This window comes from Notechis scutatus, chromosome 5 (genome assembly GCF_049901735.1).
Source record: "Notechis scutatus isolate UNSWTSFEM ecotype Mainland chromosome 5, rNotScu1.2, whole genome shotgun sequence".
In the NCBI taxonomy this organism is placed as follows: domain Eukaryota; kingdom Metazoa; phylum Chordata; class Lepidosauria; order Squamata; family Elapidae; genus Notechis; species Notechis scutatus.
In genome coordinates this window covers 50,872,990-50,896,535 of record NC_142013.1, presented here as the reverse complement: position 1 = coordinate 50,896,535, position 23,546 = coordinate 50,872,990, and the positions used below count along the sequence as shown (strand labels likewise).

Sequence of the window (23,546 nt, the reverse complement as noted above, 5' to 3'; positions counted from 1 at the left end):
TTGATCCATTCGGGTGAGTCTTTTCTAAGTTTCTTTCTTTGATTGTTAAGTTACTGGGGGCTCCTACCTTTCTTGTCTGATTATTGCCTAGAGAGCATCTCTTCCCCTCTTTCTCCAAGCTCATTCTCACATTTCATTATGCTAAGAAACAATCAGACAAAAGAATTAGAAGTCCCAATGAATTATCAGCCAAAGGAAGAAAATTGGGAAGAACCTGTCCATAGCAATAAAAATATAGCCATGTTCATATATCTGTATTTAGGATTTCTGGGATAAGTTTTGAGGAAGTCAAGATTAAAATTTAGGATTTTTGTTATATTTTATTAAAAGTAACTGGAACATAATAAAATATGGGATTGATTTGAACTTGGTGACTTCCTTTAAATTCCATATTAGAAAGGACAGATTCAAAATGTTGTCTTGATCAAGATAATAGCTTTCCTCTTTGCAAGTATAGAAAACAAGAACAGCCTTTCCAATTATTCCAGAATGATTTTCTGCATAAGCACAAAGATGAAAAATTTATCTTTCTTGTGTCTGGAGCTCTTAAATATGATAGACCAAATTTCTGTAAACTTTTTTATTTGTTTGGTTTGAATAGCTGACTACATTATATTGCTTTAAAAACTACAGATCATTGTTAAATGTAATCTATTAATATCAGTATTAATAGTCTGAAGAATATAAATCATAAAATGAGATTAATAATTACTGTAGTTTCTATCCAGCAAATTAAAACTGTTATGTTAATAGAAACCTAATACAATACAATTAGATGTAATACAAGTTCATATAGAAAGTTCCTCTCTAGAAATAGAATAGAATTGTGTAATTAGACACACAAGGAATTTGTCTTTGGTGTATATGCTCTCAGTGTACATAAAAAGAAATAAAAATACATTCATCAAGAATAGTAAGATTAGTGATGTCATAAGTTATTAAATAAGCAGTCAAATCATACTAGGCAACATATAAAAAAATATAAACCGTAGAGATATAAGCAACAAGGTTATAGTCATAAGTGGGAGGACAGAGATAATAGGAGGGATGAGAAGAATTATAGTAACACAGTCTTAGTAAATAGTTTGACAGTGTTGTGGGAATTAGTTGTTTAGTAGAATGATGGCATTTGGGAAAAAACTGTTCTTGTGTCTAGTTGTTCTGGTGTGCAGTGCCCTATAGTGTCATTTTGAGGGTAGAAGTTAAAACCATTTATGTCCACGATGTTAGGCATCTGTAGATATTTTCACAGCCCTCTTTTTGACTCGTGCAGTATATAGGTCCTCAATGGAAGGCAGGTTGCAATGGTTTTTTCTGCAGTTCTAATTACACTCTGAAGTCTGTGTCTGTCTTGTTAGGTTGTAGAGCCAAACCAGACAGTTATAGAGGTGCAGATAACAGACTCAATAATTCATCTGTAGAACTGTATCAGCAGCTCCTTGGGCAGTTTGAGCTTTCTGAGTTGGCGCAGAAAGAATATTCTTTCTTGTGCTTTTTTGATGACATTTTTGATGTTGGGTGTCCATTTTAAGTCTTGAGATATGACAGAACGTAGAAACTTGAAGGTCTCTCCTGTTGATACTGTGTTGTCTAGTATTGCAGTCAAGGCAAGCCTGTAGCTTTAGCTTTGCCTCCTCAGTCCAAGTCCTCACTAATTTAATTGTTGGTTTCATGGTCTTTGTCTGTAAGCAGGTACAAGGTGAATCATTGTTTCAGGTTGAAGTAAATTTTGTGTTTGATTTACTTGTGAACCATAAAGTTATTCTGGACAATAAGGCATTCAGGTTCATTAGCCATTCTTCTAAGAAAGAATTCTGTGTACTTTTAAATAGCTATAAACCTTAATTGTTACATTATAAAAATTAAAATTTACTGAACTCCATATTTGGTAAAAAATAAAAATACATAATTGTAGGCATATGGGGTTAAAATTGATTTTTTTAAAAAAAGCTGAAAAGAAAATTCAATAAATAATTTTTCAACATTATTTAGCTTTCCAACATTGTGACCAAGTTAAAAAAAGTCCTCAAATCTGTTCATTATATTTCAAATAATTGTTCCCATATTTAGAGAACTGCCATATTAATGAGCAGTCTGGATTGTTCCACCAGTGCTAAAACATGTTACATCAGTTTTCTCTAATATTCACTGTGAATATTTTTCTCCCATTGAAATTCCCATTGTTGCATATTGATTATTGTTTGTAATTTCTTTATTTAACCGTATCTTTGCTTTGTTAGAATTTACAGTAGACAAAGTAGAGAGTCATATTTCATCAACAATTTATAAACAAGGCCCAACAAATGCTTCAAAATTAGTGTTAAAAGGTTTTAAAATAAAGTCTCAATTTCCATAATCCTTAGGCTATGCTGTCGCTGGCTTTTCAGGATAGAGACTATGGAAACTGTAGTTCAATATATCTAGAAAAAAGACAGATTTTTTTTTTTGAAAAAATCAAGATATCTCAAATGGGCCAATTTAGATAGAATATGTCCAAAAATTCACAACTCACAATTCCCCTGGAATTGAAATTTGGCAAATTTTATAAAAAGTATCATAAAACAATACAAAATGTCATAAACATTTCCTGTGTTGATGTTTGTGCTACGCAGATCAACATGGACTATTTTTAAAGCAGATACATCTTTGAATGTATCCCCATATTTCTAGTGAAAGCAGCACATTAGAAGTTCTGTCATTGCTGAAGGCAATTGAAGAATCTGGTAAGGAAATATCTTTGAAATGATGTCCCAGCGAGGCATGGGTTGCCTAGTGGCTATTATAAACCATATACTGTATTTATCACTCTCTGCCATTTAATTTTTTATGGCATCTAACATAGAGCTATAGTACAGCAGTATAAAATATTAAATATTTCAACAGTAATACTGTTTTCCTTCATTAACTTAACGTGAAATTCTACTGTATTGTGCAAATTGCTCAGTGTACTATTTTTGCATACGTTCCTCAGCTGAACTGAAAGTTCAAGGACTTATTTAAAAATACTTTTCCTCTGGCAATGAATATTATGTCAGCATGAATGTAAATTATGGCTAAAGTTAAAATGATGCGTAAATCATGTATTGGCCAGGTAGGTAGTGTTCAGATTTACTATGCAGCAACGTTTCCTTTTTTTTTTAAAAGAGATTTCCTGTGAAGATTCAGAAGGAATTTGCACTTTCATTTATGGCTAATGTAGAATAGACGTTAAAACTTTTCATCTGAGGAATATAAAAATATCATTGTTGCTGCTCTTCTGAAACAAATGGTAGGTTGCCTTTTTTTCTCTAGCATCAAAGGACTAAAGAGAAAAAGAGAGAATTCAAAGAACTGAAGAGAAAAAAGAGAGGAAGTGAAGAGGGGAGAATTAGAAGTTATTGCTCATGAACACCATTTAGTGGTATTAACAAACCTGAAAACCTATTCTGTTATCTTAATAGTAGAATATATTGAAGTGATTGGAGTTTGAAAATGGATGTTTCATCATGTTTTCTATTTCTAATGCTCTGGTGTGAGTGCCAGTACAAATGTAACAAAAATCAGTAGGTAGTAATGGTAATGGTTTAAAGTCTGGAGACATAAAATAAACCAATGGGACTTCCACACATAAGATAATGAGACCACTAGCTATTGCCTGTGATGTCTCAGTAGATCAGGGCTGTCAAACTCCCAGCCCATGGCTGGCTGCATCACGTGCTGGCCACGCCCACCCCGGTTTAGTGAAGAGGAAATAAGTCCCAATACATCATGTGATGCCCCCATGATGATGTGAGTTGGACACCCCTGCAGTAGATGTTAGAACTACCTGAGCTTGGCTGATCCCCTCCCTACAAAACTAATCAGGAGTGGAACTCATTAGCACTTGGATAGGAATTTACCAAGAAATCTAAAAGCCATAGCTTCAAAACAGAAATATGCTAATAGAAAGCCATAGCAACCCACTTCCATGTCTGCAAAAAAGCTTTTAAAGGGCATATCCTTGCAATCGCCATCACTGAAGCTCAGCTTAAGAACTTTGAGTCATCATTGAAGCTCAGTTTCAGCTCAGTTTAAGAATCTTGATTTCTACCAGTTTTTTTTATTTTTATGGAGGACTTGCATGTTCAGACCATTATGTTCTGAATCCTGATAGCAAGAACAAAATATGAGTGCCAGTACTGTTATTTTCATGTTCTGTCCATTTTCTTGCAAGTAAGATGATTGACAGGTCTGCAAAACTCAGAAGCTGGAAACTGGAAGTTCAGAATAAGAATTATAAATGTCAGAGAACAAATCGGAGGAACAAACCACAATTACCATTAAAAAGATCAGAAATGTTATATGCACATAAAGCATGGGAAGATTTTGTTGCCTGGGCGGAGTTCCACTGAAAAGCACTCTTATATTTCTTCTTTCCCAGGAGAAACTAGTGGCCAGTCTAAAAGCAGCTAATCCCAAATACTTTTTTTAAAAAACCAAGAGCTGTGGCTGTCAGCCGGAGCAGTGCTTCTATATTACTGGGATGGTCAAAAGAACTTTGATTTTAAAAGCTTGATATTGTTATATAAAATAAATGATTTTAATTAGTACAGTAAACATTTATGATTCTTTCTCGTACTCTGGCACCCCCTCCCCCCCATGCATGTACTGTATATAGTCCAAATAGAATGGCTTTAGATAATTACAGTGATTTGGTTTGCTCTTTGTATTGAATGTACACATTTCAATTTTGTGCACACAATTGAAGTTTTTAAGTTAAGGAAATCTCTTGATTATATGTTATACACTTCAAGGACGTCTTGTGAAAATTTACAAAGAATTGCTACAATTGATGAGAAAGTATGTCTATTAGATGAGTGTTGTTTGGAAGAGTTAACATTTCCAGTTAAATATATTTTTCAATCTTTTTTTTCCCCTGAATGATTTTTTTTACAGTTTTCTATACCTGGTTTAACATCTGGTAGATCATAATTAATTTCTGTCTCAATTCATTTATGAAATTGTTCAGACAAGCTACTTCTATGTAACTAGTTTGCTTCTTCAGCATTTTTCTTGTTCTATCTTGTATACTTTGAAAATATATTTGAAGGTAAGTGCAAATAATCCTCATCTTTTGCTGAAAGGCAAGGCTGTTTGCTCTAGCCTTAAAAGGAAGGTTTTATTTTCGTAAACATCATGAAATATGAAAACTATCTCTTCCAGCATGTTATTGCAGTTAAGTTAGCTTTCATATAGACCACCTTAACGGTTTCTTAGGGAAACAGGAAATAAACAAGTCCCATTAACATATTTCACTGAGATGAAATTGGACTTTTGTCATCAAACATTTAATCAAAAACAGCTGCAACCATTCATAGCACTCTGGTAATCATTTCATGCAGTGCACATGTTTGCAAAGCATATGTATCATATTCATATTTTACATTTTAATATACATGCATAGACTCAGAAAGAATATGAAGTACAGAATGGTCTGATGCTTCATCAATAGTTTGATAACATTGATTTGCTATTAACCATAGAGACAACCAGAAAATCCACTGAGTTATGTGTTAAATTATAACACAACTGTAATGTGGAAGTGCCTCCAAGTTCTCCAAAATCTCCATAGGCTTTTCATATCTAAATCTGTAATTCAGTATAAGACAACCAATCCCACTGTGAATGCCATTTGGATATATTAGGAAAATTAAACCAATGCATCAAGAGGTCACCCAGCTGAGGAAGTCTAGCATAAAACATTGCTTCTTTAATATTTGAAACAACAACTTTCTGTATCTGCTATAATTTCTCTTATTTGCATTCAAGAATGATTTCTGCTTAAACAAATCTTGTTGTCTATCATGTGATTTTTAAAATATGCCATTCAATGTTTATACTGTAAGCTCGATGGGGCATAATAGCACAGCTCTCTCTATATCACAGTGAAGATTTAATTGTCACAAATGCCTTAAGATAAAACAGATATTGCCAATAGTAATCAAACTGTTAAAACTCTATTGGCCAATTACCACTATTATAATTTTCATTATTTTCATCAAATACTTTCATTCAAATCTGAGCTATATTGGGATGCAGTTTTTTGCCCTAACGCGGCAAGAGGAGCTGCTGTGAAGGACCGCGGTTTTCACTCCTTGACAGGCTGTTTTTGCCGCCTGACAGATGTCGGGCGGGAAGCGCCATTTTGAGCGCTTTGACAGTTATGGGCCATCAGATCGGCAGCATTTTTACAGAAAGAACATGAAGAGAGAGGCTTGCTTTGCTTCCTGCCCCTGGAGGGAGCGTAGCTTTGTAAAAGCCGTAATCACCAGAACCGATTCAGAAGGCTCTCCTGGCTGCCTGCCCTTAAGGGAGAGCAGTCCCGAAGCAGCACGTCTGCCAGCATCATAGGGGGTAACAGATATAGTGATCACCCAATTCTATAGACTTAAAACAGGGACTTACATGGAACTATAATTTTTGGTAACTATGTAGCAATTTTAACTATATAACAAGTTTCCATGGAGCAAGCCAGGTCTATGTCAGCATTTTTCTGCTGAAATATCTGACAATATTTTAAAAAATGGTCATGATATGCACTGAAGATGGTGTTTGATTTCATTATACGAGGTGCAATGACAATAAAGTAAACTAAACTAAAACCTACTGCATTAATAGATAGGATTATGGGTGTTGCTTCTGGGAGAAGGTTAATCAGTTTTGCCTGTGGCAATTTTACTGAGAAGCAGTAAGCAGTAATGACTCAGCATATCACCTGGACCAGTTTTTGACAAAGAGGGCAAAAAACTCTGCACTTCAGATCCTACCCATTGTTTCACATAATATGAACTCTGGCTGAGCACCAGAAGCCTCAAGGAGAAGAACTATGTATATAGTCTTTTAGGGGTTGCGCAATGATGCAAGAAGTCCTGGAAAGATTGGGAGAAAAAATAGTTTAGGAAAACACCAACCTGAAGATTATTGTTGCATTTCCTTTATTCTTGGATCCAGAGGAAGAGCTGACAATCAAGGATAGGCATTTGAGAACAGGGTGGAAAAACACTTCATCAAAAACTTCCTTACAGTGATACACAGAATAATCAGATATCAACATTTTAGCTAGAACTGATAAAATTTTATTGCCAACTTGTGAGTTTTGAAGCTTGCAGGGGTTTTTTTGGGGGGGGGAATGAGGGAGGATATTTGAATAAAATCTATATAAACCCAGATGCTTATATTTAGTATTGGTGTCAGCAACGGAAGCAGGCTGTGGTCTTGGCTCTTGCTGCCATCCCTCCTCTTTGGGGAGTGAGGGCCTCTTGGGGCGGGGGGTTAGATTTCTCCAGCCAGGGCCCTTCTGCGTCTGTTTCGAGCCAGATCAATATCCACCTCTTCCGCCAGCAAGTACCACGACTGCAAATCACGTGGATCCTTCCGGGAGATGCACATGTGGTATACCTCTTCATTTAAGCCGTCTTTGTAGGTTTCCACCAGGGCCTCTTGGGGCCAGCCTCGGAGACAGGAGACCAACTGCCTGAACTCCTGGGTGTAATCTGCCACCGATCTCCCCCTTGGGTCAAGGTTTTCATTTGATTCTAGCCCTTCTCTCTGCCAGGGGGTCTTCAAATCTTCTCCTCAATGCAGTCATGAAAACATCGAGGTTTTGCAGTTGGGGGAGTTATCATTGAACAAAGTCACCACCCAGTCTGCTGCCATCCCTTCCAGGGTCCTGGTGACACATCTCACTTTGGCTGCTTCAGAAGTGAACTCCCTTTCAAATTCTGCCATGTAGCTTCCCACTTGCACCAGGAAAAACCCCAAGTCTCTGGGATTTCCTCCAAATTTCACATCTAAGGGAGGCAGGGGCGCCTTCCAGGAAGCACACCTATTGCTGGGGCTCCCAGGCGGCCGCGGGTGGCTGCACCGGCGTAGGTTGGGCTAGGGGGTGGGGTTGGCTTGACTTTTCCGGGCTGACTTCGCTCCCTCTTCCCCCTCATACCTTTGAGCCGTGCCGGGCTTTTCAGAAGCATCCATAAGGAATCTGCCCGCCTTGATCCAGCCTGCATTCCATCTCCTCCCCCTCCTGCCACAGCCGTTCCTTCGCACCTCTTCGTCTTACAGTGATTCTGGGAGGGGGTGGTCCCGATCTCTCCAACCGACCCCCAACGACCATCTGGGCATCTCAGCTGGGGTTTCTTCCAGGGTCAGGTCGGCCAGTAAATCAGCAGCCGGCATCTCTGGCAGCAATAAAGGCTGCCCCCACAGCTCCCTGGTCCTCTTCATCGCTGGCTGGAGGCGACAATGAGAGGAAGCCCCTCGGAAGAAAAGTTGCTGTTTTTCTCGGGTGGGTTGATGTATTTGAGTTTCGGAATAATGTCAGACTGTGCTCCTTCTAAATCCCAAGAAAAGAAATACTCAGACTCCATGCTGTAGAGCAGAATTTATCTTTTACTGGAAAATGAATGGTAGCAAACAGAATCAATTCGAAACTAAAATATTGGTGGGTAAAATGCATATACAAAGGGATAGAATTGCTCCCCCCTCCAGAGATCAAATGATTCTTCCAATTAAAACTTCTGAATAGGATCATGTGGTCATCTCTAGGTGATGATGAGGCTACTGTCAGTGACCTTGACATATTTTGATAAAAGTTCGCAGTTGCGCATATAAGAGGACAGAGGTTAGTGAGAAATGGAAAGTTACAACAAAGAATCCCCCTCCCTTTTCTTACCCAGCAAAGGAATGCAAAACACCTCCTGTCTTCTTCCTTGAAGATTCCCCCTCCCACCGTTTCATGACAGCCGAAAGAGAAGTAAAAAGCATAGCAAGAAATGAGCCATATTTAGGAGCGGAGATATCTTGATAGGTAGGGATGGATATCTCTTGAGTATTGGTCTCTACTGACTATCATGATGCTATATCTTAGCTTTCCAAAAGGGATTTCCAAGCTAAAGTTTATGCAGACAAAAGCTGATTTAATCAATTTACAATGGAATTGGAAGTTTTCATGGTGAAAATCAGTCTAGAGCTTAGTACAGTATGCTGGAATAATGTAAATAACAAGTTTGAAATTCTATGTAGTGCGGTCTGGTAATTATAAAGAAGCATAATAAAGCTTTCTGTTCAATGGAACTGCCAGATTCAGGACAGATCATCCTGGAGAACATCTATGTGGTCATTCAGAATCAACATTCACTTGATGGCATTTAGTCCAAATGATGTACTTGGAAGGAAAACACTAATTTTGATTTCAAGAGGAAGATAAGCACTTGATGGGAAGTTTGCTACTTCTGGCTGACTGGATGAGTGTGGCCAATATTTAATTATCCCATCAAGTGCTTATGGACTGTATGTAAGAATCATTTCTATATGAAATAGTTTTGTGTCTGAATTAACATTTCAAATAAACCTGTGGATTGAATTATAGCTGTACCTATTATTTTTACACGCTAGATGCTTCTATACATTTTATGGATATGGTCACAGAGAACATGTAACGTGCTTCAGTCAAGAAACTGCACAATTGACTAATGTAGTAACAGAAAAGAGCAGAAATGCTGCAATAAGAGCCTAGAAGCCCTCATTCATTTTGTAAATATTTTTTAAATAATTCCATTTTTGCCACTTTTAAAGAAATGACTTGAGCAAAATAATCTTGCATCAACTTTTTATTTTAAAAATTCCTCCAATAATGCAATGAAGAACTAGAACCTGTTAAATTTCACACAGGGCAGTAGAGATGATAGTATATTTATGGGGATATGTTTGTTTAAAGGCCATGGCTTGAAATTACTTCTCCCAAATTATAAAATACTTAGTAACTTTTCCAAATTTGGCAAAGATTGAAATATGTGAGTTTTGAAAACATGTGCTTCCTGCCTGTATTTTTGATATTTACTCCAGTGAAATAATATACATCAGAGTAAAAATAAACTGTAATAGCTAACATTGTCATTAAACACTTTATGACATAATACAAAATGTCATAAGACATTTCCTGTGCTGGCATTTGTGCTATACAGATCAACATGGACTATTTTTTTCAGACAAATACACCTCTACATGTATCCCAGCTTTTCCAGTGAAGTTAGTACATTTCTATCATTGTTAAAAGCATTGAAGAATCTGGTAAGGAAATATCTCATCTGAAATGATGACCTAAGGTTGTCTAGTAGTTGTCTAATTAATTCTGGCTTGTCTTAAATAGCTTTTAAAGAAGAGATTGGACAATCATTTGTCTGAAATGGTATAGGTTTTCTTGCCTGAGCAAGGGGCTGGATTAGAAGACCTCCAAGGTCCCTTCCAACTCTGTTATTCTGTTATTCTTGTTTGCTTGAATAAAGAACAAGTGACAGTTTCCTATTCATGCTTAATACTAAAGAAATCTTGCTTACAGCTGTCCAAATTGGTTAGCTGATAATGGCAGCCAAACAGAATCAATCAACCGCACTTTAATGGTTCCGGTGTGCTGTATTCTGCCTTTCTGTTGAAGTATTACACGTGAACATAGTATAGTTTATATGTGTCTTTCATAACTATTCTTCTTCCTTACAAGCTGTCTGCTTTTATCTGAGACATGCATCTTCTGCAGAGTACACAGCACAAAGGAAAGTTAAATGGTCGGTAGCATAGATAATTTTTTTATGTCAGCAGTCTAGAAAATAATTGAAAAACAATGCGGTCTAAAAATCTTCATTGCTTATTTACTGATTGGTACATTTGTATTACCTGTTTTTTTTCTTATTGGAATTCAAAGTGGCATATACGGAGTTTCCATGTGAAATCTCATCTAGACACAGACCCACATTAATTTGGCTAGCTTAGCAACACATTAAGGCATATTTTGGAATATACCAAATGCCAATAGTGACTATAATTTTTGTGTGCTGGTACTTACATTATGAGCAGTACTGTCACTGTCCAAGGTGGAGAGGTAGTTAGACAGAACAAGAACATTCCAAGACTTGTAGATGTACAGAAAATAGTTAGCAGGGGAGAAAAAGCTCTGGGAGAACATGCAAAAGACGCTATTACTATATATAGCTGTCTAATTACCATAGAATATTCTGCTAAAGGAAGAAAGGATGGCAAACTTTGCATGGTGAACCTGGGGGTATTTATTTATTTAGAACATTTATATAATCACTTATACCCCTAATAAAGAATTAAAACAACATAAGAACCATATTAAAATCATTAAAACCACAAAGACACCAGCCGTTCCATGTATTATGAGCTGACTGCAGTCAGAACATGAGCACCCCTTTATAACAGAATTTGGATGTACAGAATTCATCCAAATGCTTTTCTATGGCCCACTTTTATATGAAAACAATACTGATATGACTTATTTCTTGATGTACATATGATTCATGCATTCCCTTTGACATCAGCCCGTCTGCATTGCTTCTTGCTAACGTGGTACATACGAAAGAGCAGAATTGTGATATTCAAATATTTGGTATCTCTCAAAAAGGATGCCAGTATATGGCTTTTCTGTGCCATGCCACACACACAAATTCCAAAATCTTATTTCTTAAATGCAGAAGACAGTGTAATTTTCCTGCATTAAAAACACTGACAAGAATAACAAATCAAACAAATATACAGTGAAATCTCTGTGGGATGGCATAATATAGCTTGTAAAGAACTCTAAATTTGAGCTTACTTAGAAAACCACTCCTATTTGTTGGATGGAGTGATTTATTGGTCATAACAGCTGAGGCTGGGGGAGAATAACTCACCTACTTGATAACTGAACTATACATATATTTTAAAGGATAATGCTTTACCTGACCTTCTAATGAACCCCTTTCAATTCAACGTAATTAATCATAACATATTGAAATGCCAGTCGAAATATGTAATTGTTTTCTTAGTTTTAATATAGTGTTTAAACAATGTTATGGAGTACAGCATGACATCAAAGTTACTTGGTGCCTGAAGCTGCAATACACATTTTTGAGAGCCATTTTTTTTTAAAAATGAGGCAATTCATGAAAATTAATAGAAAGAGAAGCAGTGATTGACAGCTTGCTTGAAGCATGTGAGTTGGAATAAGGTGCAGCTGAAACAGCATTTGATGTAGGGTTACCTACATCTGTTATTAAAACTGAAGGGATGAGTAAATTATGGCTTCACAGCTGAGAAGCAGGTTATAGATTCACATTTTTAAGCATCTGTATCCATTAATCAATGCCACTTTTTTCCATTTCATTATTAAAAAATAGAAATTAAAACCTTAAAGCAGAACAAAATAATTGTCTATGAATAATAAGTAGGACTTCTGCTTACTAGTTCAGTATAAAAACTTACTTGTATGATCCAATACTAAATTATGTTTTGAATTCTGGATGGAGAAACTAAGAACTGATGCTAACACAGTTTTCAAATTTGTAAGCTAATACAATTCATTTTGAATTGCCATTTCTATTATAAAATTAAATTTAAAATGTCACTAGTTTATATTTTAAATATTTATAGCCTAACTCTAGTTGCCTATTCTCTACTTAATATTCTGGATTATTAGAAAAATGGGAAAAAATAACATTGAAACACTGTTTATCAAAATAAAAAGAGAAATGTTAAGTTTATACTTTGTTTAACCTGAAATGTTTAAATCATCCAAGTAAAGGTTGCTTCATGATAGAGTCATATATTAATTACTTACAAAGTTGACCCATTTTTTCCTTATAATCAACCATAAGAAATATATAATCTTCAGAAAGATTCTCATTTTTAATCAATTTTGACAGTTTGGACTGAGCTCCAGAGTTTGTGTTGCTCTAAAGCTGACATAAACCCAACATTGAAATAAAGCTGATAGTGTATTCATAGCTAATCACCAGCCACTTGTCCAGTCCCAGAACTGGAATCCTCTGACCCTGATACCACAAAATAGTTAAAATAAATTCACCACCTCCTACTTATCTCTGTTAAAAACCTTTTTTTTAACATTTCAATTTTTATTTATTGTTCAATACAGTGAACAATAATTTAAAATAATTTGTTTCCAGGAACTGAGAAATTGTTTTTATACAACTGTAATTTTTGCTGTTCAGTGACCAGAAATGAACAAAACAATTCTCCAAGTTCCTGTTTCTGTTTATATACATGGAAAAGTATGACAATTGCAGCAGTTTGCATTTCCAGACTTAGTTCCTAACAGTCTGTTTGAAGGTCATTCAGACTGTCTGGGAACAGCTGATTGCTTTAATTTCACTGAATGTAGCACAGTTCCACAGTTAACGGCTGCTAGTTATGGAAACCTGCCCTGAAAGTTCAGGTTGCTGTTTCTGTGCCTCTTTGTGAGAATCATTTGTATGATATCCCAAAGGTCTGAGTTATTTTGTTTATATCAGATTTACAAAATGTTTTCAGGATATGCAAAGGGAGTATTTATTCTTGAATATATTCCTAATCAGCCAGACACGATTCACAATTTTACAGGCATTCAGAAATGTCTTGGTTGCAATTTATGTGTTTATTCCTCACTACTTCAAATGGAATACTGCCTAAGGATCAGTTCAAGCACTTGGTTTATCCACAGCATTCAGTCATATTGGGAAGAAATTATCTTTGATCCTCTAGCTGGGGAATTTGTTTCTTTTATTTTTGAGCTCAAGCGCCTCATTGTTATGGTTATATTGTAAGAGTATATAATTCACCAGCAAAATTAGCCATATGAAAATGTATACTGCAGCTTTTTTACATGCATTTACTTTGGATAAAAATAATCACATGACAAACTGAAGGGATATAATATATGAACTTTAATATATAATAATGCATCTAAAATAAGTATCAGACATCAGATATCCTTCCTATATTGAGGTTGATTTCAACCCCACCTCAAAAAAAGGTCTTAATTTTTTGTGTTCCTATGAGGATGATTTCTAATTTAAAGAAGATTAGTAATACAGTTGTTGAATATTAATACAATCCAAAATTTATTTCAAATTTTTAAAATCAGTTTTATATTCTAGTGATTTGTATTCATGAGATAAAGAACAAACAAGTTCAGTGAAAAGTTCCCTAGGAAATGTTTAAAACTCTACACTTCTGGTTTATGTTTATATCTGTGAATTGCTTTCTAAAGGGGGAAATTAGCATGCATGGAGATTTAAGGCAGAGAAAGAATACTGAAGTCACTGGTCAGATGTCTGGTCTCCATTATTCTCCAAACTTAACAAATACTTTTCTGCTGAATCATTCTAAGAAGTTCATTCATACATACATTCATGTGTATTGTATAAATCACCATCATCATTATCATTCCAAATAAACCCATTGTAGAATGAAGACCTATTAACTGAAATTTAATTGAAAATTGTAGACCATAATTCACCTCTCTGGCCAAATCAAGGTTGGTAGATAGCCTTTTTTATTTCTCAGGCTAAAGCTGGGGGAGATTAATTGGCTGAAAGTCATTCAGCTGGCTTGTACGCCTAAGGGAGAACTACAACCTTTATTCCAGACCTTAACCACTAGGTACTGGTGTCTATGTGTGTATAGTGGGAGTATTGGTTTGGTTAATACATGCACGTTAAGGCAAACTATGATAGTTTTTGAATTTGCTGTATGGTACAGGAGGTCGAAAATAGATTACTGTACCAGAGGGCCTGTTATTTAAGCAATATAACCATAAAAGCTGTATCAGATATCCAGAACCCAAAGGCAACCTTTGTCAATAGCAGTGATTGATGGGATGAACCATCAAGTCCCTCTGGCAGAAAGATTCAGTCTACTTGAGCCAATTCCAGACTGGAAAAAAAATCTGTCTCATTATTTATTTTATTGTCCTTTATAGTTATCTCTGCAGTGGAAAATAAGATCTCTAAACAAGTTATTTGTACAGTATTTTATCATATACATTCTAAAGGACATGATTTTCTTGTTATCATTTGTGTTACCCAGAATGTATAGATTCTTTTGCTGCTGTGAGCTTAAATATATAGACCAACCGATGAACCTTAATCACAATTAATTCTAAAGAATATTCTGCATTTAGATTTTAGATGCCTGCTTGGTTACGGACCTTAAATCTTTAATGTATGTTAAAAATTCTTCCTTACTTTCTTTCATTTCATATTTATAGCAATTTTGAATCTTGTAATGTTTGGTTGTATTGAATTTATTTTAATAATTTTCCTTTCTACAGCATTTTACCTGACATAGGAAGAAGCATTAATATATTTAAATAAATATGAAATATGATTTTGGAGTATTTACATTTGATGAATTTGTCTATAAAATGTTTTAATGTAATACACAATTATTACTATTATTTAGGTAATGCCACCTATGGATTGTGAGTTTCATCAGCAAGAGCAAGAAAATAGCCATTAAATTTAGCATCAGTGAGGACTACGAGAGCTTTCATTTTCTGTGTTTATCTTACCATTTCAAATCAATTTAAAATGCTGAATGAATAGCTTAAAAGTTAAGGTTAAGTGGTTAAATCTCTCCCTCTGAATCTACAAGAATTAAAAATGTTAAACTTTTTAAATGCACTTGTTTCCAATAAATGTATTAAACCAGAGGTGGTATTCAGCAGGTTCCGACCAGTTCTGGAGAACCAGTAGTGGAAATTTTGAATAGTTCAGAGAACCAGCAAATACCACCTCTGACTGGAGATTTTACAGTATCCTTTCCTTGCCACTCCCACCAAGCCATGCCCACAGAACTGATAGTAAAAAAAATTGAATCCCACCACTGTATTAAACTATATTATATGTTAAATTTTTGATTAAAATTTTTATTAGGTCCCAGGAAAAGTTTTTAAAAAATAACTAGCAAATAAGGTAAATATATTTTACATTACATAGAACTATAAAAAGTATGCTCCCTGATTTCTGAATGAAGGTTCTTGTACTAGGTGGTCATAATAAGTGCTAAGTTAAATGAAACTGCTCTATGTAGACAGCAAAGAATAGAATTTAACTGCAAAAATAAAGTTTTTAGTAGCTAGACTGAGTTGGAGCACTTCTTCATATTGCTTTTTTTTATTTTTAAATAGGATGTTAATACAGGAGATGGGAGTGAATTTGCTGACAGTGGAATTGAGGGTGCAACAACAGACACAGACCTCCTTTCTAGACGTTCAAATGCCACAAACTCCAGCTACTCACCAACAACCAGCCGAGCCTTTGCTGGTAGTGACAGTGGCAGTTCGTCAACTGGAGATGGGGCCCGTCAGGGAGTCTATGAGAACTTTCGACGAGAGTTGGAGTTGAGCAGCACCAATGACAATTTGGATGAGGTTGGCTCTACCCTGAGTGATGAACAGAGCAGTGGGACTTTGAGTTCCCCAGGACAGTCGGATATTCTTCTTACAGCTGGGCAGGGTACAGTAAGGAAGGCTGGAGCTCTTGCAGTGAAAAACTTCCTTGTCCATAAAAAGAACAAGAAGGTGGAGCTAGCCACAAGGAGGAAATGGAAGCAGTATTGGGTTTCCTTGAAAGGTAAAGTGAATATATTTTGTTTAACTGCACATTACAAAAATATAAAAGCACCTAAAATTATATAGAATTAATGAAGGCTTGCTTGGAAATTTAAGAATGTGTATGCATTGGTGAGAAATATGTGTCTCATGCTATTTGTAAACAGATATCAAACCCATGCATACCTTTTGCAGGCTCATTTTGTGAAGTGATCAATATTCTTCTGTGGACATACATTATTATGTGTTGAAAGGTTATATGCTGTTGAAGGCTTAGCATGTCTGTTTTGAAGCTCTTCCCCCCTTGCTTGGTCAGACAACAATTCCACTAGGATTGCAACTGAAGTGTAGAGGGCTTGGAGGGAGGCTTGGTGAAAGGCTAACTTGCCAAGTACTTTTGTTGTATGATTGGATTTTTCTTCCTTTCTTAACATGTTTGGAGAGAACATACTATGTTAGTACAGGTAGTCCTCAACTTATGACCAGAATTAAGGCCAGAATTACAGCTGTAAATCATTGCAGTTGTAAATTAAGGCATCACATGGCCAGACCCAATAATTCAACTTTTTGTGTGGCAGTTGTTAAGCCAACACCATGATTGTTAAGCAAATCCACTTTTTCCAATGGGTATCTTTTGTTGGAAAACTAGAAGTAAATGCCACCAGCAAAAAATGTTGCAAATTGTAGTAGAGTGACCATGGGCTACTGCAAATGGTCATAAAAGAGAGCCAGTTGCTAAGTTCCCCAAATACAATGATGTGACTATGTGTGTGTGCATGAGAGTGTGAGCACTGTTGTAAGTTCAAAAACAGGTCATAAGTAACTTTAGGGAAAGATATATCATAACTTTGAATATCATTTAGAGACTGATCATAAATCATAAGACTGTCTGTAGAAATTAATGTAAATATAGACAATTAAATACCAATGATTTTAATAATGGCCTCAATTGCTGTGTTTCCACTCTATAAACACTGTTTCAAAATCATCAACACTTCATTTAAATTCGTTTCCATTATCAGTTAAAGCAAGTGTTACAAGCTGATATTTGATAGTGGTCATTTCCATCAAAAGTTAATATCTTTATCTATGGATTAAAATGTAATTTTTGTATTGGAAAAATTCCTTTACTTTAGCAGAAACAGTGTCATACAGTGACAAATGATAGTGTGAATTAACAGTAGATCCCAATCCAAAGTACATTTATTTGGAAATAATCTCCTATTTATAAGCTGTGGTAATTGTTTCTGAATACATATGCTAGACTTGAATTTTTTTCCGATTTTCCTTGTGATTACAGTTGTTTTTTCCTCAGATTGCTAAATATAACTGGCTACATGACTCTTACAATTTTTCTAATATCTTAAGCAAGCGTAGTATAAATGTGATAGTTTAGTTCACATAGACAGTATTTGTGTAATTACAGTTTTGTTCCACTGCTTTTCCTTCACAAGAGCACTTTTCAACTGTCACTTAAGACAGAAAAGATAATAGAAACCACAAGAGCCTGAAAGAAACATAATACAATCCACAGTTTTAAACCACGTGATTCTTATTATTTTCCTCAGAACGCTAAATAAACTTTAGGAGAAGCTCATATCAGAATAAATAATTTTGGCCTAAATGAGAGGATACCCATATGGTATTTGTAATGCTATCTATACAAGAATTAAGTGGTGGTGGCGGCAATTGAATATGGCTCAAGGAAGATCAAGGAATAAGGGACATGGCAGCTAATTTCTCTATCAAATTATTCTGAAACAATATTAAATACTAGTTAATAGCTAGATCCAAGGGATACCGTGATTCCATTATTTCACAGCAAGGACTGCCTAAAGCCTCTGCAGGGGTTTCAAACTCGTGGCCTGCAGGCCAGATGTGTCAAGCACTGGCCATGCCTACTCCTGGTTTAGCTAACAGGAAAAAAGTCACAATGTGTCATGTGACAATGTGACAACGCAAGTTTGACACCTGTGCTCTAGAGGTTGAATGTATGATAGTCCTTGACTTACAATCACAATTGAGCCCAAAATTTCTGTTGCTAAGCAAGACAGTTGTTGAGTGAGTTTTGTCCCATTTTACGACCTTTCTTGCCACAACTGTTATGTTAGTAACATAGTGGTTAAGTGAATTTGGTCTCTCTTTTGACTTTGCTTGTTAGCAGGTTTCAAAAAGTGATCACATGCCCCTGGGATCCTGCAACAGTCATAACTGTTATAAAACAGTCATGTCACTTTTTTCAGTGCCATTGTAACTTTGAACTGTTGTATGTTGAGGACTATCTGTAATAGTTTTGCTTATATTACAGCTGAGTCCAGAAAAACTGATCAGCTGTGGCGAGTTAAGGATTGGGAGAGCAGTAATTTGTATAACCCAAGCAATGTGCAGGAAGAATGTGACAGTGTGACACAAATAAACACAGCCATCTGGAGAGAAAGAGGGGGAAAATGATTAGAAAAGAGGTATTACTTTAAAGTGTGACTCGGATTGGATTACTGAGGTTTAGTAATATTAGTATTTAAGCTTTGAAATTAACTGCTTTGTTTTGCTGACAACTGACTTCTGAAGTCTTGGATTAACGTGGTAACTATAACTTGAAATTAGAAAATATATATTAAATTGAAAAATTCATCTGAAAATAATTAAAAGTTCTTTCAAGCTATAAAGTCTAGCCTAACTGAAAAATCGGTTTTTTTAAAAAAAAACTTGAAACTGATCATTAGCTAAACTATTGTGCTAGTTTTTGTTCCTTTTCAGGGACCCTAGATCAGGCCACAACTTTTTTCCCCAGAAAATTCTTGTTGTTTAAGTCAGCTTGGAACATATCATGTTTCAAGGGTGTATACATCTAATTATCCCCAAATGATTTTGTTTCAGGAACCAGTGATTATATCTGCTGGTTCTCTCATTATTTGGTTTCATTTATAGAAAGGCAAGGCAGATTGGTAAAAACAAAAAAAGCTGTTTAATTTATGAAAATACATTCTATTTTCCCTTGCTAACTCTGACTAAATCGGCTCTAGTCCCCCAAAATTAATGAAAATTAATGAAAAATTAATGACAATTAAGAAGTATGCTAGAGAACTTCTGGTGACGAGATATGGGCGAACGGAGGTGCTGAAGCTCGCTCTGGGTTTCATGCTATCTCCTCTTGCTGTTGGAGTGATCCTTAGGGGTGCACGCATCTTGTAGAGAAGTGTGCCAATGTGGGGAGACTCAAGTCGTGGTGTGGAAAAGGCGATTCTCATCGCGACGTAGAGAAACCCTGAGGAGACCGACAACAAGAGATTGTCAGCAATGGCAGTCCTAAAGCCTTGATCGTTGCATACAAGAGGAAGTGAGTGAGTGACAGACTGTGGTGAACGAAGAGTGCGAGTGAAAGAATTTGCAATCCTGATTGAGTGTTGAATATTGGAGTATCTTAGTCGGAGCGAAGCCTGAAAATAGCGGCCAAAGCAGATATGAGTGGCGGCGAAAGCGAAAGGGCTCATGAGACGGAAGAGGGTAAGGACGCGAGAGATCGGACAGAGAAGATAAGAGAATTGGAGGGATCTGAGAGACTGATAATAATATGGGGGAGAGAAAAAAAAAGAAGAAAGAACAATAATTTAATTTAAGGGAACTTTGAAGGATTTGAATTGTGGACTTTGGGGAAAATTGGAAGGACGAACTTGAGATGGGGGGAGACTTGAAGTAAGGAATTAAATTACAACTTTAAATATTCCACGAACGAAACTGAATAATTTACTAGTCTCCTTTTGGATTATTGGACTGGAGCTGTAGTAAGTGGAGAAGATTTATTAAAGAAAGAGAGTATTTGAATCTAAAAATTGATTTGTTAAACTTTCAAATGAAAGGAGATACCACTACAGCGGAAAGTGTGGTGAGATAGTGAAATCAGAGACATTACTCAGCAACTCTGTACTTCCGGTGCGCTCAGTGAAGGAATCTTGAAGAACTGAACAATTATATTAAGACACTTTAAGCTTTTAAATTTGCGGATTGCAATAATTATTTCTTGATACCAACTTAACTGATTTTTGAATGTGGTAAATGTAATTTATATATATTTAATTGATACATTAGTAATATTGTAGTTTATATTTGGTTATAACACACATAAAAAAGGGAGGTGATAATTAATTAATTATTTAAGTATAGATATTTGATTATAGGTGTTGAGTAGATTGAATTAAATAATTAATTGTGATTAATTGTGATTATAGATTAACTAATTAATTATTGTATAGTAAGGTTGATATATCTATAGATTTGTAAGTATTTGAAACATTATTTTATAACACTATTCTGAGATTTGGGATTCTATAGTACTTATAGATATACAGGTTAATATTATTTAATATTATTTAATATTATTATTTAATATTATTTAATATTATTATTTAATATTATTTAAATTTAAATAGAGGAATTTGATATATTATTAAGAATTACAAAACCAAATATTTGATTTAGAAATTAGCTGGAAAATATATATATATTGATAAGAGAGGTTAATCCTGTAACATATCATATTATTTAGCATAGTGGCCAATTATAGTTGATATTTCTTAATATTGAATGTTAATTTGGGACAACATATTTAATATAATACAAAACAAAAACAAATTTTACAAGAAATTACCTCCGTCACTAATACAACGCTTAAAACTGGAAAGAAGACTTCTTCAATGCAAACAACTTAAATTCCATCAACCTCAGTGATGGCACAAAAGACAATTGAAGAAACTTTATCTGGAGAAAAACAACCTATCATCACGAATGCCAACATTCAATCGAACCTTCTTACTTTACAAGAGTCCATGCTGAAGCTTCAGGAAATAGTGGTAAAAAATCATATCGAATCAAGAGCTGACACAAATGAACTAAAAGAAGAGATGGGAAACTTAAAGGCAGAAATGAAACTAGACATTCTAAACCTGGATCAAAAAATTGAAACAATACAGCAAGCACTAGAAAGGAACGAATCAACAATAAAGGAGATTAAGAAAAGAATGGAAAAAACAGAAAAAAGCTGGAAATGGTTGGTCAGCAATTAAGAAATGTGAGTAAAGAAATGGACGACTCCTTGGTATATTTGGAAATGGATAAGGCCGCAGCATATCTAAGATTCCAAAATATAACGGAATCTAAAAAAGAGGACTTAGAACAAGTGATGGCAGGAATATTAGCAGACCTATTGGAAAAAGATAAGGACGATATTCTGAAAGAGTTAGACGAAGTATACAGAGTGAGCACAAATTATGCAAGACGACATAAACATCCAAAAGAGGTCCATGTGAGATTTACCAGAAGGAAAGTTCGAGATATATATAAAATTTCTAGAGAAGAAATAATTACATACAAAGGGAAAGAAATCTTGGTGCTTAAACAAATCCCAAGAAGAGTGAGAGAGCAGAGGCAAGATTATAAATTCTTGGCGAACCAATCAAACCAGAACGGTATCATATTTAGATGGCTAATCCCAGAGGGAATGCTAATCACTTGGGAAGAAAGAAAAATTAAAGTAGACTCTGTGGAAAAAGCCCAAGAATTCTACGAACGATTGATAGGCCATGAAGAATCAAGTAGTAGAGACGAGTTAGAAATGAATTTGCAAGACGACCAAGACTACCAAAAAAATAGAGATGGGAATTGTAGGAATTCAAAAAATAAACAACATCAAGAGAAAGAAGAACCAAAGATGCACAATCAGCCACAAAGAGAGACAGAAGTAACTACAAGACAAAGAACAAGAGTCAATTAGGTGATGGATGAAGAAAAGAAAATACTATCAATTAACATAAATGGCCTAAACTCTAGGATAAAAAGGAAAAGAATATTAACCAAATTAATTAAACAAAATGCAGATATAATATGTTTACAGGAAACTCATATAAGGAAGAAGAAAAATATTTAGAATGCCCCAAGCTAGGGAATTTGTATACGTCGCCAGCAGATTTTAGGAAAAAGAAAGGGATAGCAGTATATGTGAAAGACGATATGAAAGCAGAGCCAATTTGGATAGACCCCAATGGAAGAATTCTGATGTTACAAATTTGGATTAAATCAATTCTAATTCTACTAGTGGTAATCTATGCCCCTAACGATAACCAAAAGGAATTTTTTAAACAACTTCATGAGAAATTAGTGGAATTAGATAAAAGGAATATTTGTATCTTGGGAGAATTCAATGCTATTGTGGACCACCAGAAAGATCATAGTAGGGGGGGGGGGGAGAAGAAAAAAAGAGAACTACCAAAAACATGTGAAGAAATGATGATTGAACTAAATTTGATAGACATGTGGAGGAAATTAAACCCTGAGAAAAAGCAATTTACATTTTACTCCAACCCTCACCAATCATGGACACGAATTGATATGGTGTGGATGAATGGTGAATTAGTAAATGAATTAAAAGAGATTGAAATCTTACCAAACGGATGGGCAGATCACAACCCGATTCAGATAGTGTGGAAAGGCAGGAAGAAACCAAGGAAAAGGTGGACCTTAAATACACAGTTAATTAAAGAGAAAGAATTTATGAATAAACTTGATGAGGAATTAGACTATTTTTAAAAAGAAAATAATAATGAGGCAACTACGAAACAGAATATTTGGGATACAATGAAGGCAGTAATAAGAGGCATAATGATATCATACACTGCTAAAAAAAATAAAGAAAAATATGCCCAACAAAATAAATTAGAACAAAGAATCAAAGAATTAGAAATTCAGCTGCAAAACACCCCAAAAGATTGCAAATTGAAAAAACAGATGATAATAACTAAACATAAATTAAATTTAATCGAACAAGAAGGAATGGTCTCAAAGTTAAATACAGCCAGACAGATATTTTTTGAACAGGCCAATAAACCAGGAAGGTGGTTGGCCTATAAACTTAAAAAAGAAAAACAAAAAAGATTGATCTACCAATTAATAGATGAGAACGGGGATGCCCAACAAGGGATAGAACAGAAAAAAGAAATTGCATGTAAATTTTTTGAAGATCTTTATAAAAAGGAGGTAAATGAGGATATGATAAGAAACTATTTGGGTATTACTAAAGATAAAATAATTAAGGAGGAGATGAAGGATATGTTAATTAGAGATATTACGTGGCCCAAGTTAAAAGCAGCAATAGAAA

General features: G+C 35.2%; 1 protein-coding gene across 8 annotated transcripts in view; it reads left to right on the top strand.

Annotated features, from left to right (window-relative positions):
* The window catches only part of TIAM1 (TIAM Rac1 associated GEF 1), a 222,692-nt gene that overhangs the window by 138,774 nt on the left and 60,372 nt on the right, over nt 1–23,546 (top strand). For all 8 annotated transcript variants that reach the window (XM_087966684.1, XM_087966680.1, XM_087966681.1 and 5 more), the window contains one exon: nt 15,977–16,421. In XM_087966684.1, the coding sequence (XP_087822810.1) occupies nt 15,977–16,421 (445 nt within the window). The remainder of the gene's footprint in view (nt 1–15,976; nt 16,422–23,546) is intronic.